The sequence below is a fragment of the Branchiostoma lanceolatum genome, chromosome 19 (assembly GCF_035083965.1).
Source record: "Branchiostoma lanceolatum isolate klBraLanc5 chromosome 19, klBraLanc5.hap2, whole genome shotgun sequence".
Lineage (NCBI taxonomy): Eukaryota > Metazoa > Chordata > Leptocardii > Amphioxiformes > Branchiostomatidae > Branchiostoma > Branchiostoma lanceolatum.
Window position 1 is genome coordinate 14,589,497 of NC_089740.1, and position 26,173 is coordinate 14,615,669.

Consider the following 26,173-nt stretch of genomic DNA (forward strand, 5'->3'; position numbering starts at 1 on the left):
CAAGGTTAGACAAGGTTTGGTAACTGAAAATGTGGGCTCCTCGGGCGACTCTAGTCATTTGGGTTTTCGGTCTCTTCAAGATGGCCACCGTTTCCGCCCTCTTCGTGGTTCTCCTTGCTGTTTTTGGTAAGTAGATTCGAAATCTTGCTAAAAACCCATTTCTTTAAGCAATTCTACATTAATTTGAGAGATCTGCGGCTAAATTGTAGTTTAGATACAACTAATGGGCTGTAGAGAAGACGAAATGATGCGCGTGCTTTAGCAGTGTAGTGTTTTTTGCTATCTTCAAGCTGGAAAACGAATTGCAAACGATTGTGTTCCGTACTATCTTGCTAAAAACTCATGTCTTAAAGCAACACTACATCAATCTTAGAGATATGAGGCTAGTTTGTAGCTTAGGCGCAACCAATACACGTTAGAAAAGACAAAATAACAGGTGTACTTAAGCAGTGTGACATTTTTGTATTCTTCAAGCTGAAAAACGAACTACAAACGATTGTGTACCATACGTACGCGTGAGTCTATCAAGGCACTGATTTACAAATGGAATAAAGGATGCTTACTTTGCATAATGGGACCACGATCGGCCGGTATCTGAGTATGGTGTACCCACAGCCCAAAGAGTGTATCTGACATGAGTAAACAACTACTTCAGATCAAATTCAGTCACCCATAACCACCCATCCATACAATTGTTGTTTGTAAACATTCAGGTACCTGTTAGTTAATACATAGAACACCGTGGGGTTTAGAATAAGCCAATTCGCGGTTCTTAGTACGCATGTGCAGTGTCAAAGGCAAAGGCCCCTGAGACGTAAACAAAACCCGTCTGGGCGTTGTTATGGAGATCTAGACAATGTTTACAAGCCAGGGGCCTTCACCTTTGACAGTGCACATGAGTAGCTGGAACCGCGAATGGGCCTATAAGTGAATCAGGGTGGTGAAGGTTTTCTCCCAAAATATAATATGTGTTTGTTTCTAGAATTCTGATGTCCATACCTTTAGTTTGAAATTGTCTTCAAACACAACCAATAATTAGTAACTAGCCAGCTTTTTTGCCATGCCCTGCTGCAGGGCTATATAGAATGGTACTACCATGTACTGCTGCTAGGTGTCGCTGCAGTTCTGCGGTCCCAAACGCGACTCATTTTGTATCCCAGTCATCATGAGAGGTGTACAACATGATTTACGCTTGGAACCGCATTCGTTGCACTGCAGTGACATCTAGCGACACCTAGCTATAGTGCAAAGTAGAACCAATCGTATCTTTGGCAATGCTAGTGTATTTACCTGTAAGATTGTGCAGTTCGCTGAAGACTCCCTCTGTGTATATGTGTAGGTGTATGTATATATGTATATAGACCTAACGATATATCTATAAGTTTTATATTTGTTATGTGGCGTTTGCAAAATAAGTTGTATAACTTGAGTGCAGCGCCACTTTGTCTTTGTCTCTGTTATCTTTGAATGAAAAAAAAAAATCGTATCTGCCCTGAGAAAAAAGGTAACGGTTCACTGAAACATAGGCCACGTTTCAACGCTCGGTTACGTTTTTTTCCACCCTATCATTTATACCAACCTAAAGAAACTATTCACCTGCCCATATGTTTGTTTCACAGGTGCTACTGAGGCAGGTCTTTCAGGTATAGTTTTTTTTTTTTTATTCTACATACTTTCAAGTTGGTAATCTTTTTTAGAAATCTACTTCACTTTCTGCTCCAGCCTTCATAAATGTTTCCAAAATGCACTTCATGTTAATCATTGAAACTATAGAAAATGAGTGAAGTGTTCAAAAATGTTTTGCTTACTAGAACTGCATGCTCAAGAACAGTTTCAAGTATTCAACTTGGTTTGTCTTATTCATACAACTTGTTGTTTCTTAGCAGCATTGCCTTTTGGAAATGGATTTGCAAGGCGACATGTTTCATTCCTTTAATTTGTAGTCAATGTGCTTTGTATTGTTTTGTGTGTGGGCCACGACATGAGCAACAGCTGCCTGTGGCCCACGTGTATTGTACTGTTTACAATTTCATTAAATCACAAATCATTTTCTCCTCATACAGAAGTTCGCGGGGAACAAGAGACACGAGAACAGTGGGCCGACGACATGGCTGTTTCTAGTGACGACTCCGCGCTCCAAGCTGAAGATGAACTGGCGCTGCTGAATAACAAACTGAGCGAACTGCGGCAACTTGTTCTGAAAGGCGTTTTTCTTCCAGGTAATGAAATCATATCTCCCAATATTTGTTGTAAGGTTACCGCTAGGGTATTGTCAAATTAATCATCACAACGTTGGCCATTTTATGATTTTCTTAAATTCTGAATCGGAGCGATGTTCAGCAAAAGTTCACTGTGCTTAGCTTGTTTATCCCATGGTTATGGTGTCTTATAGAATATAAAACTGAATATTATATAGAAAAATATTTGGTGACTTCGAGCACAGATCATCGTACGGCACGATTTTGCGTGGTATTAAAATGTGCTAACAAAGTTTAAATGTCACTACCATTAAGATGTCAGCATTTTTTTTATTTCCATTATTAGGCCTTAATATTGCTTTGGTAGCCTTCAACCTTCTCCATAATGAAATTTACCAACTCAAATGAACTGTCTTCTAATCTTATTCATATTCATTTGTTTTCTTCATACAGAAATTCGCGGAGAACCTGCTCGAACGGAACTCGGAAAATTCTTCTCCGGCTTTGCAGACGTCCAGCTGACAGTGAACGGCGACATCCCCACCAAGCCATTCCTAGACGCCTGCGATCGCATGGTTCCTTTCCTTGACGTTCTAGGACCAACTGCCTTTGCACCAGTGAAATCGGACATAAAGGGAAACATAAAGAAGCTAACTCAGAAGTACTCGACTGACCCGGCTCGATACAGTACCTTGCAGGCCATGGTCAAGCAGGAGATGGCCACGAAGGACAAGAACTCGGCCACGGACGCTCTTCTGTGGTTAAATAGGGCTCTTCAGTTCATCCGACAAATATTAGTAGGTATTGCGACGGGAGAAAAGGACCTAACAAAAGTGGCAAAAAAGGCGTATGAGGACTCATTGAAGAAATATCATGGTTGGATGGTGCAGGGTATTTTTTCTCTTGCGATGAAAGCAGTTCCGTACTACAATGATTTTGTGACGAAGGTAGCGTTGGGCGATGAAAAGGCACTGATTCAGGATGCGAAAACCTACGGGGACGCAATGGGAGTCTTGGCTGAAATTCTGCAAACGTTTTACATGGCCAACGATCTAGATTCAAAACAAAAAGTGTAAAAAGTTTTACATGGCCAACGATGGATCTAGATTCAAACAAAAAGTGTAGACAGGAGGTAGCTAAGTATTTTTCTTGTTGGTTAGGTCTTTTGGGAAGGGGAATTTTTGTTATGAAAACTTAGGGGACACTCTGGGAGTTTTGGTTGAAATTTTGCAAAAGTGTTACATTGCTAACGATCTAGATTCATAATCTAAAGTGTAGACAGGAGGTGGTAACGTAGCTTTGTTGTAGCTTACGCCTTTCGGGAAGGGGAATTTTTGTTATTCATTCTTGTTATCAAATATACAGTCAAACATGTCAATAGTATGATGAGGCGAAAGCTAAAATCGCAAACCATTCAAAAGACTTGCAAAGCGCTACAAAACGCATGTAAAATATTTGACCCTACATTTGCTCAACCCGCTGGAGAGCTTTGGCCGAAAACAGGACATCCTGGAGGGGGCTTTCTGCAGCCGCCATGCATCTGCCCTGATGCCTGCGGTGGATTTAATTTGGCTACAGATTATAGGATACACACTTTTATCAAATTAGAAATATGATGGGGGAACACTAACCAAGGAGTAAGTCAGTTAGGTATGATATTTCTATAATTAACATGTTTTATTTGTAGGTTTCATCCTGATTAATATATTTGGGTAACTCTAACAGAGGAGTGAGTCAGTAAGGTACGGTATATCTATAATTAACATGTTTTATTTGTAGGTTTTTAACTTAATTATATTTCCGTTGTTAAAGATTACACTCAGTTGTGTTGCTGATATAATATTGTTAATTAATTTCTTGGTGATAGATTTCAATTACTGATGACAAGTGTTAGGAAGCGACTATTGAAGGAAAGCATATTTGATGTCTTTAGTTTGAACAGTCGACTTGCATAAACTTTAACACACCCCTGTTCTACTTGGGCGGTGACCTCACAGAGACCTCGCGGAGATCGAGCTGAGACCAAGCAATTTTACTGATCGCTAAACGAATTTTATAGATAGAAAACAACAGAAAGGTTTCATCATTTGTAATACATCAGGTAATTATAATAAAAATGGGTACGGATTAACTTGAGTATTTTTTTTTGTAAGACTTGGGATTTCTCAAGTAATGAATAGTAGAATTTGGCAAAAATAGAGTGACTCATTGCCGGGAGAGAGAGCTCGTTACAAATGTTACCCTACAGTACCAAAGTTGATACTCGGATTCTTCATTCTACTCTCCAAGCAGAAGTGTGGGTCCGGCTGGTTTTTAGGCGTTTTTGTCGGGCTTTCTACTTTGTCATGTTTTTTTTTTTTTTTTGGTCTCTTTACGTGGGCTATAGAGAGAGATAAAACATGACAAAGTAGAAAGCCTGACAAAAACTTCCCAAAACACGTTAAAAACCTGCCGGACCCACACCTCTGCTTGAAGAGTATCTTCATTTAGTCAATTAACTAAACATACATAAACCTGTAAGTAGCTTATCGCCCTGGACATAAAATATGGACATGGAAACTCCATAGAAGTTATCACAACTAGTATCTAAAGACTACAAAATAGTTGATTTATATACATAAGAAGCTCCTTACGAATCTTGGTCTAATTATCTGATTGTATGCTATATGCCAATTTTATATAGTAGAATAAAGATATGGTATGTGAAAGCGTTTTTCAAGCCAAACACCCCTGAAAAATCATTCTCCCTATAGCGTAGTCAGTCTGGTAGAGACTAGATTAAAATGTCAAAAGAAAGCTCCCGGCTGTCGGGCACCAACGAATGCCACCAATGCAGGCCCTGAAAAGTCATTTTCCCTTTTTCATCAATCTTTACAATTTTTCATGGCGGTGAAGAACATTTGTCTGTGTAATGTCGTCATCACCTTGGCAACAGACGAGGTGTGACGTCATTGCGATTTCCAATCAAACATCTGCTTCTTATGTAACAAATCGCATCTGATCTTGCAGACATACATTTTTAGTCAGAGAACGAAAGAAAAGTTAGGCTAAGCCATATTTTGTGGTTGTTTTGGCGTTTTCTAGTTTTTTTCCAATATCGTATACATGATGGGTTCAAAACAAAGCAACCAGAGATATATACTGCATCTCAAAAAGAAGAAGAGATAGCAGACTTCATCCCCGTAAGAAACAGGCAAGCGGTCACACACGAACACACACAAACACATACAAACGTAAACACACACACACACAAACACACACATACATACACACACAGACGCCACACACAAACACACACACACACACACACACACACACACACACACACACACACACACACACACACACACACAGACATAAACTCACTCTCAGGACCGACGCATTACTCGTTCCCTGTCACCAGGGCCAACGCCCGCAACATAAGATAACACGAAACATTTTTTCAGACAATATGCGTCATGCAAATCTTTTTGCTAATGTTGAAGTTCAAGACGCGCATGAATAGAACTTGGGTGATTGGAAGTCTTATAATTGGGCTACCTTGTGAACGTGAGCGCCTAGAGGGCTCAGCATACGTGCGGCAGTGTTAAACATTAGCATACTTACCTAACGTGAAAGCCGAAGTGTGAAGGGCACAGGTGGAATCGCTGTACCGCTTTCAGACACACGGAAGCCGCGGCACTGCGAACAACGCAACTGGATTCGGTTCTCAACCGCCTCAGTGAAAAGGTGAGCTATATGTACCCAATATATGACATGGATGCGATTTTACTGCACACGAAAGGAAAGAGGTAAATGAAATCCTGTTTTTTGTTCATCAAATATCTATTTCTCTACAGAGGGGAAAATATATTTTGTGATTTCTCATGTTATTACTTCTTTTGCAGAACATTTCGAACGATTTTTCCTTTTTATTCGTAGACACCACTGTGTGTCTGTCTGTGCATGTGTGTTTGTGTGTATGTCTGTGTGTATGTCTGTGCGTATGACTGTGTGTGTTTGTGCATGTGTATGTGTGTATGTTTCAGTCTTGCGTGGAGGTGTATGCCATCTCTGATTGCCTTGTCATGACAAATGTTACGTAAAATCGAACGTTAAGCTACCGTTGACATATCCTGTTTTTCTGCTCAGTAAATATCTATCTTTTAACTGGTGAATGACTGGTGGATGGCCTTTTTGAAGTTGTATGGAGCTGTCAATGATTTGATGTTGGGTGCCTTCAGATTTACACATACACGCACACAGACATATATACATACATACACACATACACACACACACACAAGCACACACATATGTGTGTTTGTGCGTGTGTAGCCTCCGATGCAGACTCCTCCCGGCTGTTTTCTTTTTCAAGTTATTGTTTTTATACTATTACATTTTTTTTTCTTATTGCTTCCCGGCCAACAACAAGAAAAAAAATGCAATTGTAAAACTTTAACTTAGAAAATGAAAACAGCCGAAAGTAGTCTGCAACGGAGGCTGGTGTGTGTGTATGTTTGTATATATGTGTGTGAGTGTGCCCTTGTGTGTGTATGTATGTGTAAATCTGAAGGCAAATAAATGTGTTGACCTCCCTGGGAGAACGCCGCTTACGTGTGGTAACGATGACATTTGGACTCAGTATGACGGCGCTCCAGACAATCTGATGCATGCAACCATGAAACAGTCTTATCTAAAAGTCTAAATAAAATATAACTGTCCTTTGCTTATTCTTTTTTTTCGTCTTTCAGAAATCTGCCCAGAATCAGTTCCATGTGAATCTACATGGGAATCCGGACAAGTGCCTTGTACACACTTACGCAATATACACCTTCTCAGAGTAGCCTGTAACACGAACTGGGCTAAAGTAGAGTGAAACTTTGATGATGAATTAATTCTTTGATCTAAATAATCGGTATAACCGCCCTTCGGCCTAACACACCAGCTTTGCAGGCAGCAGCTTGTTATATTATAATGAACGACCTTCCACACTTAACCTTTGCACATCTGGCTACAGGCGTTGTTTTAAGCTACACTGTGAGGATTGTTATATTTGGTGGCTTTATCAAGCGATAGAACATCTCAGTCCTGGGTTGATAGCCCTGCTACTTAAAGGTATACCGACTCACTTTTTGTGGGTTTTTTTCCGTTGATGTAAAAACATAAGGCAAATTATCAAATCTATATCAATCAGTTCTGTTCAATATATCCATTTTTTTACGTCAGTAGATGCGTGTAAAACTATCATTAATATGGGAATTTCGTACCCAGTGTTTTTAGTGCTATTCATTACATTTGGAATTGTAAGCTGTGCGCCAATCGCAAACAAATGCATGAATAAAACACAAGGGGGTCCTAAATGGGTATGTGTTAGCTTCGCCGACACGGGCGCACAAGAGACGAACAGGAAGAGCGCCCCTGGTCATCACCATAGAAACCATCACCCCAGAAACCATCACCATGGAAACCATCACGGTATAAGGGACAACAAACCATCGCTTACTACGGAGCGCCTGTACTCTACTGAACCACTGAAATCTACAGAAGCCAAGTACACTTTGGAAACTAGAACATCTAAGCCATTCGAATCTATCGAGCGGGCTTTGCCGACTAGAACATCTAACTACGAGACAATCGCAAGCTTTACTGATGACCCAAAATCGCCATCTACAGTCCTCCTGGCCACCCCTGCACCTGAACTGACCGGGAATGCTGACAGCGATCTGATCCGTCTTGTGCTGCCATTCGTTTGTGGGTTTGTGCTGACCTGTGTCGTGTCCGTTATTTTCATATGTTGTAAACGTCACGTCCAGGTGGCGTGGAGGATGCTACAGGGGACGAGGAACGGGCCCCTCGTGACCGTGCGCGCCCTGCCCAACCCCGTGTACCGGGCAGACACCCCGGACACCGTGCCGAGTGACGGGGAGCAAAGCGACGATGATCAGTCTTGTCCTACCATCAAGCCTTATGCGGAGACGTCGCTTGCACAAATCCAGGCGAGAATTCCCGTTTATCAAAACGATAATCAGGATTGATGGAAAAGATGATCCGGATGAAACAAAAGGATCATCTGATCAAATTATCCTTTTCAAAATGCTGTTTTACTGGACCCGCGACACGTTGGCTACGTCGCTGCGACCGAGCGATTTGACACCGCGGGCTAAACAAATTTCTTCGATTAAAAAATGAATATTTTTACGCTTTGTGTGATTTTTTGCCCTTTTGGTCATACTTGCATGTACGTTTTGCATGGTATTCCCGTTCAAAAGTCAAGGCTAACTCAATCTAGGACGCAGCGAGGTCACCAACGTGTCGCGGTTCCAGCGGGAGGGGGGCTTACGATGCGGAAATTACTAAACATATAGAGAGATTTTGTTGCAGTACTTCAGTTAGCCGCAGAATGTCTCTTTTGAATTGGTGGTTACATGGTTGCACAATCTTAGAAGCAAACGTGAAGTAAGCTGTCTTAAGTGACAAATACCAGACTGTCGGAATCTTATAATGACTTAAGATCTCTTAAGACTCTCCCTTCCGCGCCTTCAAGATGGTTGGAAAGATAAAGATCTGTAATCTTGAAATCATTCCCTAAAGCTGAAGAAAGCTCCTCTGAAAAAGGACAACGTCCCAATATCGAGTACAGCTGTATTGAAGTAGAACGTTGCGGATGTTGAGCCGAAAACAAAACAAAGAAACAGATACATCTCTGCCACCAACATCTGGAAGGAACACTTGAAAATCCCAACCCATCAATTTGCTGAAAGCTGGCTTTAGATTTATTTTAATTCAACTTAAGACGGCAACAGACTAAGTAAGCTATTTTCGTTCTTTCTTTTTAAAGGAAATTAACTTGTCACAAAGAGGCTCTGTCTAAGCCCTTGACACCTGATAGAGACTTATATTTAGTGTTATTGTTTTGTACGAAGTAAAATGAACTGATGTCTAGTTCTTTAAGGTAATACTTGCACTTCAAAGATGGACTGTGAGTAGATGTGCATTCCTTGTGCCGTATTTGTTAAGAAGACATGTATCCTGCACGTCGATTTACGAACAAATGTACATACAACAAGCACAGCAAACACAGAAACATTTATATCGTTTTCCTCATTTCATACTAGCAAGTTGGATTTATTTGCTGTTAGGTTTCTCTCATAGAACCCGTCAAATCTCTTTAAGCTTGTTGTTCAAAGCCGACCAGAAGCTTCGTTTTGAAGTGTTCTACCAGAAGATGTTATGTGAGATCTTGTACTGATAATAAACAACTGTCCCAGATACAAGGACAGGCATTAGTGAAATATTGCGTTCTCATTTCTGTTCACCGTGCGTGGAAAGTCAAACATCCGACCGGACGTGTTGAACAAAGACAGGGGTATTGTTTAGAATAATAACAGGGTATTTCATGTCTCTTCAATTATTCATTAATGTACACACCGGTAATTCCACACATAGCTCTCACTTTGGGACAGAGGAGACTTACATATGGCTGATAGAAAATAGCCACTACTGGGCCCCGCGGATATGGCTGGGAAAAGAGTAGGAATTGGCCAAATAGAGTGAATAGTATCATGATAAGGGAGTCGGCTACGGAGAGAGGGTCCAATATGCCATCCTAGCCTGCAAGTGTAACCCTGGCAAATATTCTCCCTTTATCCGGCGTAGTTAGTCTGGTAGAGATTAGATAAAAACTAGTCGGTCTACTTTTCTATGCCCCTGATGATACGTGAAAGCTGCTAAGCCGAGGTTTATATGTTCTAATTCAACTGCAATGTATTCATTTACGAAGTCAAGGAATCAGACATCTTAAGATTACTTTTTTTTACACTTTTTTAAACTCTCGGATTGATTTTTTTATTATTATTTCATCTAGAAATACCCGGTTGCTCCAGGGTCAATTATCTATATCCCTCAAACCCACCCATTAAGACTATACTATTATTACAAGTTTGGGGTGTCACCAATCCCTAACACCCTTCTGAATTTTCAAGGCTCCTGTAACATACTAGGCCAATATATCTATACATCTATGCAAAAAAGAATCCGTGAAATAGCGATTTGATTGTATAAGACATTCATCTCCTCATCCTGTAATTGTATAATTGACATATACGACTCCCTATTGTATCTCCTGTTGATATCATCTACCTTTGACAATATTATATAGATTGCGCCTTCATGTAGTTTGAAATGGATCATTGTACAGCCTAGAGCCAAACCATTGTATAGCGTATACCTATAGCTTTTAGTAGTTTGATATGAGTAGCCAGTAGTATTTTATTTTTACCTTACATTGTACCTGTTACAATCGTTGTGCAATAAACTTTGACTTGACTACTTGCTAATTCTACCTCACCGTCTGGAAAGGAGGACAAGGCATGAAGGTCCTCTAATCCGTCGCCTTTCTGATACAATAACCTACATCACAACCCTAATTCCTCCTTTAAGATAACTATATGATCTTAAGGATACTTTCTACGACGGGTGGGGTCCAAGGCGTGGAGTCCCTTAGACCGTCACCTTCCGTTGTTGAGAGCTATACAGATTCCCGGCCGACACCACAACCCTGAGATCTACTTTGAGACTGCTTAAATACTCTTAAATATACTTTCTGACACTCGATAACATGTACAGCGTGAGTCCCTATATCCGTCACCACTTAGTCTGGAATCCAGACCTATTATAGCTCCCGAGTCTCTCTCCGCGTAGGTTTGGATTCCAGGCTAGTCACCACTACCTTGCCATCTCGGTGGTGTTCAAGGCGAGGGGTCCCAAAGTCCGTCAATTTTCGGATACGTTGCTTCTAGCTATGCACATTTTTGACTGACAATACAATCCTAATACAGTATCTCCTTTAAGGTAACTTTGATCATCTTAGATACATCACTTTCTAATACTTGATGACATGTACAGAGTGAGTCCCTATATCCGTCACCACTACCTTGCCACTTCGGGTGGTAGCCACAGCGTGGGGTGCCTACATGTAAGTCCGTCACCTTCCAATACAGATTCTTGGCCAACACCACAACCCTGAGATCTACTTTAAGACTAATTAGATACTTTCTGAGATACTTTCTAGGATCTTTTAACACTGAATGACGTGTACCGAGTGAGTCCCTATATCCGTTACCACCACCTTGCCATCTCGTGTAGCGTACAGGGCGTGAGGGTCCTTAAGTCCGTCAGCTTCCGTTGCCACGTGCTTTACGAAAGCTCCGTTTCCGTCAAACATGGCCACGCGCTTGTTACCCGCATCCGCCACCAGAATCCTCCCTTCCGGGTCCACGCACAGGCCCTTCGGTTGGTCCAGCTGGCCGTCTGCGTTGCCATAGCAACCGAACTGCAGTTTCAGGTTCCCCCGCAAGTCGAACACCTTGATGACGTTTTCGGGCCACAGGGAGACCAGGATGTCGCCATTTTGTTGGTTGATGCAAAGTTTCTCCACGGGGGAAAAATCGCTCGCGCAGAAGTGAAATATCTCCTGCGCCCCGTCGTCAAGGACGTGAACGTTCGAACTGATCGCTATGGCAACCGTCCCGTGCCTTAGCAACGCCGCGTCGGCGATCTCGCCTGCGAGTGCGATGTTGACGTTCTTCTGTATGTTTCCTTGGTGATCGAACTCGATGAAAAAGTTCTGAGATTGCGAGGAGCTGCGCTGTAGAAGGGTGTCGATGTTGCTAGACATGTAGGCAGTCCCGACCCAGCAGAGCGTAGAGCTCTTGAACAGGGTGATCCCGCCTGTTACTCGGGTCGCCGCGTGACCGTTCAGGTCCAGCTCGAACCTTCGGAGCAGGTTGCGCCCCGGCCCGAAGACGTGCACGCGGCCACACCGGTACATGTCGAGCACGTAGGTGTCGCCGTTTTCCAACACCAGCGCGCTGAACGGGTGATAGAACTTGACCTCCCCGACCCCTCCCCGAAGAAGTTGCGCATGCGTCCTTCTGACCACGTTGCCGTTGCTCCTGTCCTCGGTTTCGTCCCGCGCAGGCGCAGTAGTCTTGGGTTGGTCAGGCCCGTACAAAATGGCGGCGATCTCCCTCACTTTGGCGCGTTCGGTCACCATGATGTCATTCGTCTGCAAAGGTCAATACAACAGGTTAATGGTTACCAGTCTACGTAAGTTGTTCCGCTGATAAATTAGCCAGTTGAATTCAGCTTTATTGGCTTTGGTCAGCTCCCAAGCGGTACAAAGCTGATAATCAGGGCTCAAGGCTAGTGATCATGATGAATAAGGTCTGTACTAAAGAAGGGTAACTTGCCTGGTTGATGAGGTCGGCTAGTAGCTTTTTGCATCGTTTCAGACCGCCGTAGTCGCACAGCTCCGCCGCCCGACGAGAGAACTGCAAAAGAAATGATACCTCAGAACAATGTCTTAATAGAGACGGAGGACGCCACAAACTAACCTCTTCTAAATCTGACCGACTGCTTTTGGGGTCATGTGCCTGTAATCTGCATAAAGTGACGCCATAGCCAAGCGATGGGTTCATTCTTTGACAAGTCCTATTCTGCATTTCGTTCATATATCATTGAACGACTATATCATTAATTTTACCAAGTTGAAAAAGATGACCGTCAAAATCAAAATAGTTGGCAGCTTGACCCTCGTATTTTATGTCCTTCACAACAAAAGGCGTCATTTTGTGTCTGTTGAATTTTAGCCACAAATATAATCATTGATGATATTTCGTCTTGAATGACCTTAAATGCTTTCAGCAGTCGATTCAACATGGCGTCCGCCCATTCGATTCTCTGTCTCTCCGTTTCCGCTTCCTCATCCGGGAACTCAGGCTGTTCTGTCTTACTCTTTACCTCCCGCCGGGACTCGAATTCATGTAGAACCATCTTCAGTTCCCCTGCAATCTGTTGGGCACTCTCCAAGCACTTTCTCAACTGACAAAAAAGAAGATCTTCAACAAAGGATGTTTTACTATACGTCTTCCGTCCAGAAAGGGACGATACCAACTTCAAACGACCTCTGACCCGATGCACACGTCACACTACCGTAAGATCACGTGTCATGTGAAATCGGATCAGTCGTCCTAAAGAAGATCAGAGGACTGGTCCAATCTGTTAGGGGGGGAGGGACTCCTCATATTGGTAAGGGCTAAATACCTTTATTAGTTCTTTCAACTGAACGCAGATGAACTTTCTTGTGAAAGCTGCACTTACTTCCTTATCTAATTATCAAAACAGAGAAAACGTAACAAAACAAACAAACAATTCTTACCTCCTCTCTGACCTCGGGTAGCACCCTCTCCATCCGTTCCAGCGCATGCCCGTTGTGCTCCGAGAAGACACACTCCCCGCACACGGGCACGTGACAGTCCTGGCAGAAATGGCGGCACTGCTCGCCTGGGTGGAGCTTGCATCGGTTGCCTTGGAGATGACCTTTGGCCTCCGGGTTCTCGACATCTCGTTCTGTGTAACGTAAAGGGTGACGTAGCTATATGAAAAGACTGACCTGATGCTATGTTCAGTTGTTAGTATGTGTGAATTTGAAACCGAAAAATTCCATTGTCTTCGAAGACGCCTCATGTATCACACAATTAACTAAGTATTAACGAAAGTCTAATAATATGGCAGAGCTAAAAATGACCTACCTGCTATGACGTCACGACGGTTGGTGAGGTCATAGAAGCTTGGTGACGTCGTATTTGTTTTCAATGAATTTGAAACCAAAAACTTCCACGTCTTCGAAGATGCCTCAAATGTCACACGATTAACTAGGTATTCAAGAAAATCTGAGAATATGGCAGAGCTAGAAATGACCTACCTGCTATGACGTCACGAAGGTTGGTGACCCAGAAATTTCCCGGCAGCCCCCGCACCCCAGACGCGGGGTCAAGCTCCACCACCCGCCGGCAGTTCGGGCAGTAGATGAACCTTCTCCTCCCGGCGTACGTCTCAAGACAGTCCTGGAGGAAGATTTAAGATTCAAGGAAAATGAATTTGACCAAAAAAAAAACTGTAGGTATGTTGGCAGTGTTTTATACTGCTGTAAAGGAAGAGAAAGAAAGTTAGGTGGAAAATTACTAGGTTATGTGTCTGTATGTGTATGTGTGTGTGTGTGTGTGCGCGCGCGCACGCGCGCGTGTGTGTGTGTGTGTAAGTGTGTGTGTGTGTGTGTGTGTGTGTAGGTGTGGTGTGTGTGTGTGTGTGTGTGTGTGTGTGTGTGTGTGTGTGTGTGTAGGACAAACAATCGATCAAGAACCCATCGATGTAACCAAGAACGTAAGGTTGACTCACCTGACAGAAGGTGTGCGCGCATGGCAGTATTTTCGGCAGGGTGAAGTGATCCAGGCAGATCCCACACACCAGGAACTCCTGTCCGCGCATGCGCTGATTGCTCCCTGCTGCCGTCGCCATCTTTATCTTGACAGTAGAGTCAGAATTAATCAGATGACATATCAACAATCATTCGGAAGGCTTTTTACATTGATCGCATTAAATGTAATAGACAATACCAAAATGATTATTGATACTTATTCGATGTAATTCTACCTCTATTCACCTTTATTTGGACTGCCAAAGAGAAAGAGAAGAGAATTTACCTTTGAATGATACTTTTTGTATAATAGAAGAATAGATAATCTTATGTATGTTGATAACATGGCGTTTGTGTGTGTTAATAATTGAAAGTTTATTGCAAATTCCTGCCCGTAGGCTAATTGCAAGTACATGTACATGTCACACGGAGTGGACGGACAGACAATGATGAACAGTATAACATATGACTACTAACGACTGACACTAAGTTCTAACTTATTGGGTTCGACTTCTTTTTCCGAGACAGTGGAAGACGAATGATCCCACTTTTTCTGTAATATGTGGGTGTTGTGATGTTAAGAGGAGAGTAGTTTTCTTTTCGTCTGAAAACGTGGAGAAATTAAGATGAAATGTGGTGGCCTCTTTAAACAGTTCATTTCTTTCGTCGTAGTAGAATGGGCAACTTGACATAAAATATGTTTACATGTAGAAAGCCTGAGTGCATCGACCTTCCAACGTGTGATGCATTCGAACAAAAGGTTTGGTAACCCGGTATGAACTCGCTCAACCATATAACCCTGACTTTTATCGCCCGCGGCTACGGGCTCATTCTAACAAAGACACAACAGTCAAAAACAAATATGCTTTTCTTTTTCGCCTTGTCGATCTTCAGCAAAACAAGTCATAATTTCAACATACAACAAAAAGTAGGGACAGTACTGAAGCAGTGTAGTACCACTACAGAAAGCCACCATCAATGGCTAGCTAGGCCTTATGCAGAGGTACAGTAATAGCCAGGTGGTCCTTGTGCAGAGGTGGTCACTAGTACAGTTTTGACTGTATATCAATGGCTAGGTGGTCCTTATGTAGAGGTGGTCACTGGTACAAGTTTGACTGTATATCAATGGCTAGGTGGTCCTTATGTAGAGGTGGTCACTAGTACAGGTTTGACTGTATATCAATGGCCAGGCGGTCCTTATGTAGAGGTGGTCACTTGTACAGGTTTGATTGTATATTCAAGTATTTTACCACCTGTTGCTTGTGTTTTGTTCAATGACTAGCTAGGCATTATGTGGAGGTATATCAATGGCCAGGTGGTCCTTTGACAGAGGTGGTCACTTGTACAGGTTTGATTGTATATTCAAGTATTTTACCACCTGTTGCTTGTGTTTTGTTCAATGACTAGCTAGGCATTATGTGGAGGTATATCAATGGCCAGGTGGTCCTTTGACAGAGGTGGTCACTGGTACAGGTTTGACTGTATCTTTCCACCTGTTAATTTCGCTTGTGTTTTGTTCAATATCTAGCTAGGTATTATGTAGAGGTATATCAATTGTCAGGTGGTCCTTTGACAGAGGTGGTCACTTGTACAGGTTTGATTGTATATTCAAGTATTTTACCACCTGTTGCTTGTGTTTTGTTCAATGGCTAGCTAGGCATTATGTAGACGTATATCAATGGCCAGGTGGTCCTTGTGTAAATGTTATCATTATTACAGGTTTCACTGTATGTTTAAGTATTTTACCCCCTGTTGCTTGTGTTTTGTTCAATGACGAAAATAAGTACCTGTCCATCACGGTTAGTTAGTCAATCGTTTACACTGAATAGCAGCTTGTTCTAGAGTTAGTGACGGGAGACGACGAGTCCTTCATGAGCAGAATATGAGGCGTCGCGGAAATCTCTTAATTATAGACCTGAGAGGACGCCAAATGTGATCTGTTAAGTAAAATAGCGCAGGTAAAATTGGAGCTGTGCAGATATTTCTGAGCTCTGATTGCATATAACCTTCACTAGACTTGTAAGAAAACTGCCAGCAATCAATTCAAACTACTGAGACTGGGGTGAAAATAACACGACGTTATTGTGGGTAACATTGGAGCTGTGCAGGTATTTCTGATGTCTACCTGCACCTAACCTGCACTGGTCCATGTACTGGGTATATACAGGTTAGTGCAGGTAACATTGGAGCTGTGCAAGTATTTCTGATGTCTACCTGTACCTAACCTACACTGGGACATGTGAGAGTATCGTTTACGGTGCAGATTAAACTTGAAGAGGGCTTTAGCCATGCTTTAATCCATATACTGTCTAGCGAAGATAAACAGAAAAAAAAATATTTCTGGGCTCACCTGCGCATTTTCCGCACTGCAGGGATTCATTTTGTCGCTTAAAATAGTGTGTGTCTTTTTGGTGGTATGTTGCTTCTGCGTCTTGTTTGTATAGATACAGTTTAACTCAAGTTACTTGCGGTTTGAGCAACAAAGTCTTACAGACACCACTGCCACACCTTGGAGAGTGTTAGAAACCGGTTCGAGTATTGCAACCTTCCTTTCATACATGTTCAACGTCAAGTAAACGCAATGTTATTGTGTACACCTAACTAACCTTATCTCCATACACATCTCCACTATCCAACACAACACTTCTATCGACTTAAGGAGAACCTTAGCATCTTAAGACTTTACCCACCTTCTTTAAGACGCTTCTTGAAGGGAACTGTCTTGCTCGGGAAAGCTGGAGAGGTTGTAGTTTATATGGATATCGTAACGTGTTGACACAACCACACAGTCAGCCTACTGAACCCGCACGCCTACAGGCGCTGAACTCACGCGTCCCCTTACTGCTCAAAACTGGTGCAGCAACTTTTGTTTGGGACAGTCCATTCTAGTCTTGTTTCAGGGGTGATCAGAACTAGCCTCCATAGCAGACTCTGAACCGGCCTTAATGGGGGCTAAATAATACACCTTTTGCAGCCAGCCCATAACCATCAGTCACCCCCGTAACCATTTTGCCGGTAGATAGTTACAAGGTTGGCTGATGGTTACGGGTTGGCTACAAAAAAGGATATTATTTAGCCCCCCAAAAAGCCGGTTCAGGGCCTGCAACGGAGGCTAGATCAGAACCTTACTATGAGGATTAGAGCGGTGGTTAAACGATACTAATAACTTTATAACTTGCTTTCTTTTTTTGTTTTTAATTGCACATGATATGTATACAACGTATGGCAACCTGTATACCTATGTTCTAAGAAACAAGTCTACTCAACTAGAGACTACTAGTAGGTAGTGTAATAAAGGGCTATATACTTGCACTAGGAAGCTCGCGTAATTATCATGTACATGTGCATTGATTAGTTTTGTTCTTTGTGTTTGATTAATTGTATTTAATGTAAACGGACTCCAGGAAGAATAGTGTAAAATTTGTTCTAGTTCTAGTTAAGATGATTAGTATAAGCGTACAACAACAGTCAAATCCACTACAGTCTTTGCAGTGTCACAATACGCTGATACTAGGTAACTTTTAAACATCGAGCTTAAACTTCTGGCTGTGGAAATATATTCAACACCCCTCCTACCAAATGGCACGGCCCAAGCGACGCCTGGTGCATACGTCCAGCTTCACGGTCGGTTGGTCAGGGTCAGACGTCTGGCAATCGTCAGACTCAGGCGTTGCTATGGTAACGGACGTTTCCACGGTAACGAGTAATATCTGAAGTAACAAGTTGAAATTGCTAATCTGTTACCTTATTATATGTCTAATGCACTTTCTAATGACTTTTGTATTCCTCAAATTTTCATGCTGATCCACATAAATGTTAGAAACTCATGAATATGTATTGTTGTCTTGCTTGTTTAATCTATACGTGTACTAGTTTTCATAACTCATACTTAGTCTTCATTCTAAAGTAACATTAAACACACAATAAAAACATGTCTTTTGACCATCGACATTTTATTACCCTTATTCAAAGAATAACAGATCACAAGGAGTAGATACTGTTTCTGATGTAATAATTGATAAAGTTAGAATCGATAATAAAGTGCCTACAGCTTTTTTGACCACCAAAGTTTTTGTCCCCTTTATAAATTCATTTTCATTGTACTTTGTGTGTTAAACCAATGTTATGTGTATGCATGTGTGTATTTGCAGTTGTATGTGTGTATGTATGTGTATGTACACCTCATTTCGGTCTGCTCTACGTTTTGGCCGATACAAAGCTAAACTTTTATTTAGTATTTCTCGTTTCTAGAACTATAATTTTAGACTTTATCCTTAAATGAAGTGACGATTTTTTGTGTAATAGTAAGTTTCTTTGTTACAGATCATATCCTGTATGATAATTATGTTTATGATAGTATATCGAGTCATAACCATAGTTATCCCATTTTAGTACGTTTTGCTTTTTGGAAATGTCACTTGAGGGTAAACAAACATGTCGTGATGCCCAGTCTTCTTCTTAGAAGCCTTTCTTGGATGGCTATTCTTCCATCATGCGTCGTTCCTTCAAGGCGTTGCGCAGTTTCTCCAGCAGGCCGCGCTTGGTAGCTGTAGAACGGAGGGAGGGGGCAACATGAAACTGTACCGAAACATGAATTAACAACTATTCGTGGACCTCATACCGACATGAAATATTTAGAGTTTTTATCACAAGTATAACATCTTTGACATGTAGCACAAGGGGATACAAGATAAGTCACACTTAGGACTGCATTTTTCCAACTGAATCATTTTAAAGAAGAAGTGGTGTAGGCTCGGGCCTCCTATCAGCTTGCTCTGGGACTGCAGGGGTGTTTTTTTGTTAAAATCTTTCAAGAAGGTCTCAAATCCTACCTTTTCGGGTGTACTTTTGTGTACAAAAGCCCCATTTAGGACTATATCCTGACTGCTGATGCTAATAAGAAGGTGTAGGTTTGGGCCTCCTAGCATCTTGCTCTTAAACTGCAGGGACGTTTTTGTTAAAATCTTTCAAGGAGGTCTTATTCTTTAAATCCTACCTTTCCCGGTAAACATTTGTGTACAAAAGCTCCATTTAGGACTGTATCCTTCCTACTGATGTGAAGAAGTGGTGTAGGTTTGGGCCTCCTAGCAGCTTGCTCTGTGACTGCAGGGGCTGTTTTTACAATCTTTCAATGAAAGTTAAGATCTTACCTTTCCCGGTGCTCCACACGGTGACCTTGCTGTCGGCGCCTCCACATTTCTGGGCGAGGTTCCCTGTGCAGGGCGCGTCACAGTCGGCAGGGGTCGCGGCAGTCAGGGTCTGCATCTCAGCCTCGCCGAAACAGGTGCAATACTGTCCCTCGCCCGTGGCTGTTGGAGGCATGAGGAAGTCACAAAAATGTTTGTTTTTTGTTTGTTTGTTTGTTTGTTTTAATTGAAGTACACCTAAGGATGATGATGATGATGATGACACCTAAGGACAAAAACCAAGTCATTACACACTGAAGGCTAGACAACTTATTTCCACGCTACCACTTAACGTAAACATCGATGCAAAGGCATATATATAAATGTATACTAGATGACGACCAAATACAAGCATATATATGCATTACTAACAGGAGCAAAACAATGTACAAAAAGTGGAAAGTTTTGATAGCGCCGCCATCCGAACACCTGTCTTTAGTGTGTATTAAGCTGTGTTCTTATCAATATACTTACTGCTATAAATTTGTATATGTTTTTGAGGGGGTTGTAAGAAAGTAGAATTTGTAGCATTCTCAGTAAGCAAATGGGAATAAATAAAAGACAGAACAAACTTAAGAATAAAGATTCACCTTTAGGCTATTTACTGTAATGGTGACCAATTTGTCAGGTTAATTGACCAATTACTACCTAAAGTTTCAACACAAAGAATCCCAGTAGACACTAACCAGATCAACATAACACATGTAATTAAAAATCAATTAAACACTTATTGTACTAATGCGTGCTTTTTGTGAAACTATCAGTTGGCATCAAAGGGGTTTCTGACATATGATAAACAACAGAAGACCGACTGGAACTCATTCGCTTTGGTGTGGGTACTGTCACATAAGTCAGCAAAGAGTGGGGTCTGTTTTGTTTAGTACGGTAAATGCTCCACGCTAAATTTCAGAAGTATAGTGACTTCGTATTTCGTAAGATTTGACTTTTGTCAGCGGGCGACAAAAAAAAAATGGCTAGTCAGATTTTGCTAGGGTCGGTCGGGTAGCCGAAAACACAACATTTTCCTTAGACCTTATTAAGCCCCGGTTATGCTTGGGTCACATTTCCCAGCCGGGATCCGGCCGGGCTGTTTCCGGAAACGAAAAATTAAAATGTATATCAATAAATATGCACAAGCTATGCTCTGGAATAATTTTTGGTACGTTTTGTGTTTTTTGTTTTCTTTTATTTCATATTTTTTGTTCCCAAACACTGCCCGGCCGGCAATGTGACCCAAGCATTACACGTAGCCGAATATAGCCTCCCGACTTCACGTAACCATGGTTGGAAGTGGGTCTGGAGCTAGGTTGGGTTGCGTTCGGTGCGGTCGGCTTGTGTTCGGCTGCGCCAGCCGAATGTTGTGAAACTATCGGTTTTGGACGTCTAGAATGGGCCGTCTGATGTTCGCGAGTATGTCAGTGGTGATCAGAGTGTGTTTGGGGGTCAAACTTTGGGAATCTTAACCTAAAACTGGTATGACTGCTTGCTTGGCTAATGTTCGGGAGCCAGGTCCGGTTGTGTTATGTTTAATGCTTTGGTCCCATTTCCAATCCGGGCAGCTTGTGGGAACGAAAAATGAACAACAAAAGACACAAAACGTAAAAAAATTACTCTACGCTACATATTGTATATATATATATATATATACTTTCTTGTTATGCATTCTTTATTTTTCGTTTTCGCAAACAGCCCGGACGGGCCCAGGATTGTAAATAGGACCGAAGCATCACCGTAGCTTCACGTACCTGAATAAGCGTGTCCCTTGGCTATGTGTAACCGTAGCTTTACCCACCTGAATAAGCGTGTATCTGGCTATGTGTAACCGTAGCTTTACGTACCTGAATAAGCGTGTCCCTTGGCTATGTGTAACCGTAGCTTTACGTACCTGAATAAGCGTGTATCTGGTTATGTGTAACCGTAGCTTTACGTACCTGAATAAGCGTGTCCCTTGGCTATGTGTAACCGTAGCTTTACGTACCTGAATAAGCGTGTATCTGGCTATGTGTAACCGTAGCTCCACATACCTGAATAAGCGTGTCCCTTGGCGCCGCAGCTTGCCGCGCAGTCCTCGTTAGTCATGTCGGCGGAAGTTTCGTCTGCCCTGACAGTGGTCTCATCTCCCTTGTAACAGCCTTTCAAGGACTGGGCGCTCGTCACCCCTGGAAAAAAGGTAGGTAAAGGTTTGTTTGTTTATTTATTTATATTTGTTTGTTTATTTGTTTGTCTGCCTCGACGGTGGTATCATCTTCAGTGTAACAGCCTTTCAAGGACTGGGCGTAGTTCAATCTTGGCGACAAACGGTAGGTAAAGATAAAGAGTTCGATGGATCCAAAATTTGGATTGGTCGCAAGTTTAAATGGGTCACTAGTTTGAATGCGTTCCATATTTGTGATTTATGATAAAACTTTGCACTCATTCAAACTTGGGACCTACTCAATGATGGGTCACAAGTTTGGATGGAATAGAAAATTTAACTTTGCAATGGTGCGAGTTTGGATGGGTCCCGGGTTTGGATGGGTCACTAGTTTGGGTGGGTCATCAACTTGGATGGGTCGCAAGTTTTGAAGGGTTGCAAGTTTTGAAGGGTTGCACACACCCTTACATGATGATACTTCTTGTCCCTACCTGGCATAATTGGTTCCTCTGACTTCATTGCAATGTCCATTTATCCCTATAATTTACGTCCATCATTACAATAGGGCTATTACTTCAATTATACCTAGTATCATAATCATGTTTGATCATTGTAATTCAGTCATATCTGTTATCAAGGACTAGATCTACCATTAAAAACATCTGGTGTATTGTAATCATTGATTAAGTCGCAAGATAAAAAAGAGTGTCCGCCACAAGTGACATATACACTTTAAAGGTACGACCATTACGATAATCTAAGTAAATATTGTTTACCACTGTACGATAGTTTTTCCGTAAGGATTTTCAAGTGAGGCTGTGAGAAAGCCAACATCATTTAGATCATAAGATAGTCGAGTTTTATACGACAAAGCCACGACTATCTTAAGAGTTTAGATTACACCATGCCAAGACGTAAGTAGTATCATTTTGCTACCTTCGCCAAGAAGGCTAATAGTATGTATTTAGTAGCTTGTAGTGGCGTTTGTGGATTAACAGAATGACTTAAGTAGCGTTATGATATCCATGTAGGCTCTCAAAACAAGGTTTCGTCATTCTAGGAAAATACTTTGTAGTAGTCAAAATTCATCGAAATATCATGATTATAAAGCTTTTTTGTCTACAGAATGCTTGAATACAGTGCTGTAGTACTCAGATTAGCACGTAAACGGTCGCTGCCGTTTCAAAAGATCGATGTCATCTTGGAAAAGGGTGTACTAGCATGCTCAGTCTTAACCGCAATGTTTGTTGGCGTAGATGGTTAGGCCTTTGGATGAGGCTTTTTGACCAATGTTCGAATCCGAGCTGCTATGGTCCACTTTCTTGCCTTTTCACTACTCTATTTTATACAAGTTTTCACAATAATGTCGTGTATTTATGATTGAATTGCTGCTCTTCATACGTTTTTGTCCCCCCCAAAAAGTAAAGATACGCTCGGATATGACATCGTCCGGTAAGCGATATGACATCGACCGTTTCAAATGGCAAAGATCGTTTACAAAACAGAAAAGCACATAAGCACCACTAGATAAAATGTACAACATAAGACTATAGAGTTTGACTATATTTATGATCATAACAGGAAATGTACCTACCGATCATTACAAGCAGAACGGCAGAGGCAGCCAAGATACGGGTCATCTTGAAACGATGCCTTGAGTCGAACGAACCTGAAATGAAGAACCCAGAGTCATTTTGCGTACTTATACTGTTAGATATGGCCTGAGGGCACGTTGCTAACATTAATAACGTACAACAAAAGGACATCATTATGTTTATGTTGACTTGAAGTGTCATACATGTATATAATTTTCCGACTGACATTTTACAGCGCACGAATGGGGGTCTGCATGGGGGTTCTCGACATTGTTTTGAACTATATTCAGGAGTAAGACCGAGCTGGTGTCTTACGCCGAAGGATATACCGGCTATACAGATACAGAAGCTGGTGTTTTACACCGAGGGGCGGTTATACCGGCTGTACTGAAAGATACAGAATCTGGTGTGTTACAACGAAAGGGCGGTTATAGCGGCTACTAGAGTATCTACAGATCAACTCATTGAAATTTCTACACGGATTGCAATATAAGATAGATTGTAAGTAGCGATTTGAACTGAAGAAAACTCCTACCTTACCGAAGACTCTACCCTACGCTTGATATTAAAAGAGTGATTCTCAGATCTGTATCTGTATCTGTATAGCCGTTATAACTGCCCTTTGGGGTAACACACCAGCTTCGCAGGCACGCGGCGCGACAGCAGCTGGTTATATTACACTGAACGGCCTGTCACACCTAACTTTTGCACATCTGACTGCAATCGTTCTTTGAAGCTATTTAGTGAAGGTGTTTCTACAGCATCTGATGACAACGAGTTCCATTCTACTATGGTTCTCGGGAAATACGAATTTTTTAACACATCAATCCTTGGTTTATAACTCTGGTACTTAAAGGCATGACTATTTCTTGTTCTTTTCTGGGCTGGTATTAGATACTTACCAGTCGGTACATCCACAAGTTTATTAGTCATTTTGTGCATCATGCAAAGTCTGGATATTTTTCTTCTGTCTTCAAGTGACTTCCACTGTAGATCTGTTTTCATTTTAGTGACACTAGCACCCCTGTCATAGTTGTTCGTGCAGAACCTGGCAGCTTGTTTCTGCACCCTCTCCAGTTTATCCTTGTCTTTCTTTGTGTATGAATCCCATACTGTTGCAGCATATTCAAGGTTTGGTCTTACTATAGACGTGTATGCAAGTGTTTCCAATACAGCAACACACGTACTACAACGCACCAATAGCCTTGGTTATAGCTAAGAGTAGACTTGACTTGGTACTTACCTAAGTTTCTGACGAGTACGATCACACGAAGTGTATTGGGTCCGAAGATGTCGGAATGAAGTAATGAAAAACGGAGTCGGGAAGCAAAATATATACTTTTCGCTCTGAAATTATGCAAATGAGCCCTAATGGCAACTGCTTATTGGTCAGTGCTGTAGTCTATTATCCTTTTGTTTATCGTCGAGTGGTAGCCTTGTCGTAGTAATTTATCCTTCTGTTTTCGTCGAGTTGTAGGTTTTTATCCTTTTCTTTATCGTCGAATTGTAGTCTTACTATAGTCTGTGATCCTTTAGTTTATCGTCCAGTTGTGTAGTCTGTTATTGCGCAAGATGTGGCCATCTCTTACGAATTACAGGAACAAAAAGGCGTTCCCTACGACTTACGGAGACTTAAAATAGATAGTCTTACAAGAAAGCACCATGCAGGTCCCTCGAGAATATACCCTAGGTTTGGGTGGACAGCTTTTTTTCCATAGATTCTGAGGAGAGCTGCATATTCAACACACCAATTAAACGATTTAAACATGTTTGCTAGGCTTTTTCTTATTGGTTGTGATTTGATAACTGGTTATTTCGCATGAGAGAATCCAGATACCGTCAGCAGGGGTATTATCACCGCACAAATGTAGATCCAAACCTCTGCTAGTGTCCATTCCAAGTCACCGCATGGGTGTTTGTTCCCATTGTTTAGAATTGATTTGAAACGTTTGCAAGTATTTCTAATAGATAATCTATACTTTGTAAACATTTCTAACTTGGCATTAAGTGTGTAAAAACAGAATGAATCTAGTATACATCTCTGCAAAACCTTTGATATTAATATTATATGTCTCTGTAAACATCTTTTAGCATGTTTTTCTCTATATATATGTATCCTTTTGATTTTTTTCCCTACGAAAATCCTTTAGACTATCCTTCTCTGAAAACATCATATTAAGGACGACAAAAAAATGGCAATAGTATAAAAGTTTCCTTCATCATTAAATCTTTGTGGTTATGATTGTGGTCAGATTGCACAAAAGACTGAACACATTTTATATGTGCAAAAAAAGCCGCCAATGGCAATAAATATCGGAAAACGGTTACTCATGTCATAAAATGCTATATTCAATTCCAAAGAGCAATGAAGAAGGTGTGAAAGAACAAAAATGAAGGATCTATAGTTCGGTATTCTACATTGATATCCGTTTTCCGATATTTTTCTGAATTGACGGCATATATCTGCTCATTTTACGGCCTATTTTGAACGATTTACAGTTTGGTCAGAAACTTCTTTTCGTGGAAACAGACGAACATTGACACTAGCGAGGATACCATTCATACTATCGAAAAACATGGCCTTAGAAAACATTACGGGTCTCCTCTCCAAAATCTCCAGACGTAATGACGTCAATGTATCGGTGCAGCAGTTTTCTCTGTTTATTTTAGCCGCATGACCCGAATCAAGACTCCGTTGCATATTCATTCTGACTGTTTTATTTTTCAACTTACAGTTTTCTTATTCCATTTTATTATTATAACTCGGCCAGCGTAAAGACAGAAAAAAACGACGTTATAAGAAAACGGTGACTTGAAAATTA

General features: G+C 41.5%; 3 protein-coding genes across 5 annotated transcripts; 1 reads left to right on the forward strand and 2 right to left on the reverse strand.

Annotated features, from left to right (window-relative positions):
• Positions 1-3: 3 nt before the first annotated feature.
• LOC136425539 (pleckstrin homology domain-containing family A member 8-like) lies at positions 4-4,329 on the forward strand. 3 transcript variants are annotated; one of them, XM_066414458.1, is made up of 4 exons: positions 4-126; positions 1,620-1,643; positions 2,067-2,219; positions 2,652-4,329. In XM_066414458.1, the coding sequence occupies exons 1-4, from the start codon at positions 30-32 to the stop codon at positions 3,272-3,274; spliced, it is 897 nt and encodes a 298-aa protein (XP_066270555.1). In that variant the 5' UTR covers positions 4-29; the 3' UTR covers positions 3,275-4,329. The 3 variants fall into 3 exon arrangements, with proteins under 3 accessions (XP_066270555.1, XP_066270554.1, XP_066270556.1); XM_066414457.1 differs by having other exon boundaries at positions 5-126; positions 2,064-2,219; XM_066414459.1 differs by lacking the exon at positions 1,620-1,643 and having other exon boundaries at positions 33-126; positions 2,064-2,219.
• Positions 4,330-11,256: 6,927 nt separating this feature from the next.
• On the reverse strand, positions 11,257-17,302 carry LOC136425184 (tripartite motif-containing protein 3-like). Its single transcript, XM_066413981.1, has 7 exons — positions 17,127-17,302; positions 14,418-14,543; positions 13,945-14,086; positions 13,399-13,589; positions 12,870-13,061; positions 12,413-12,511; positions 11,257-12,246 (listed from the first exon to the last, which is right to left on the reverse strand). The coding sequence occupies exons 2-7, from the start codon at positions 14,535-14,537 to the stop codon at positions 11,257-11,259; spliced, it is 1,734 nt and encodes a 577-aa protein (XP_066270078.1). The 5' UTR covers positions 14,538-14,543; positions 17,127-17,302.
• Positions 17,303-18,370: 1,068 nt separating this feature from the next.
• Positions 18,371-24,677, reverse strand: LOC136425546 (uncharacterized). Its single transcript, XM_066414465.1, has 5 exons — positions 24,595-24,677; positions 23,351-23,425; positions 21,647-21,781; positions 19,587-19,745; positions 18,371-18,983 (listed from the first exon to the last, which is right to left on the reverse strand). The coding sequence occupies exons 2-5, from the start codon at positions 23,394-23,396 to the stop codon at positions 18,916-18,918; spliced, it is 408 nt and encodes a 135-aa protein (XP_066270562.1). The 5' UTR covers positions 23,397-23,425; positions 24,595-24,677; the 3' UTR covers positions 18,371-18,915.
• Between the last annotated feature and the right edge of the window lie 1,496 nt (positions 24,678-26,173).

What these genes read in the sequence shown, in the direction of transcription:
- LOC136425539 (XM_066414457.1), top strand. Translation starts at nt 30, where the DNA reads ATGTGGGCTCCTCGGGCGACTCTAGTCATTTGGGTTTTCGGTCTCTTC. An exon ending in TACTGAGGCAGGTCTTTCAG is followed by an intron (nt 1,644 to 2,063) that starts GTATAGTTTTTT and finishes CTCCTCATACAG; the next exon opens with AAGTTCGCGGGGAACAAGAG. An exon ending in GAAAGGCGTTTTTCTTCCAG is followed by an intron (nt 2,220 to 2,651) that starts GTAATGAAATCA and finishes TTCTTCATACAG; the next exon opens with AAATTCGCGGAGAACCTGCT.
- LOC136425184 (XM_066413981.1), bottom strand. Translation starts at nt 14,537, where the DNA reads ATGGCGACGGCAGCAGGGAGCAATCAGCGCATGCGCGGACAGGAGTTC. An exon ending in GCGCGCACACCTTCTGTCAG is followed by an intron (nt 14,087 to 14,417) that starts GTGAGTCAACCT and finishes ATCTTCCTCCAG; the next exon opens with GACTGTCTTGAGACGTACGC. An exon ending in CCTTCGTGACGTCATAGCAG is followed by an intron (nt 13,590 to 13,944) that starts GTAGGTCATTTC and finishes TACGTTACACAG; the next exon opens with AACGAGATGTCGAGAACCCG.
- LOC136425546 (XM_066414465.1), bottom strand. Translation starts at nt 23,396, where the DNA reads ATGACCCGTATCTTGGCTGCCTCTGCCGTTCTGCTTGTAATGATCG. An exon ending in CGTTCTGCTTGTAATGATCG is followed by an intron (nt 21,782 to 23,350) that starts GTAGGTACATTT and finishes CCTTTTTTCCAG; the next exon opens with GGGTGACGAGCGCCCAGTCC. An exon ending in CGTGTGGAGCACCGGGAAAG is followed by an intron (nt 18,984 to 19,586) that starts GTAAGATCTTAA and finishes TCCGTTCTACAG; the next exon opens with CTACCAAGCGCGGCCTGCTG.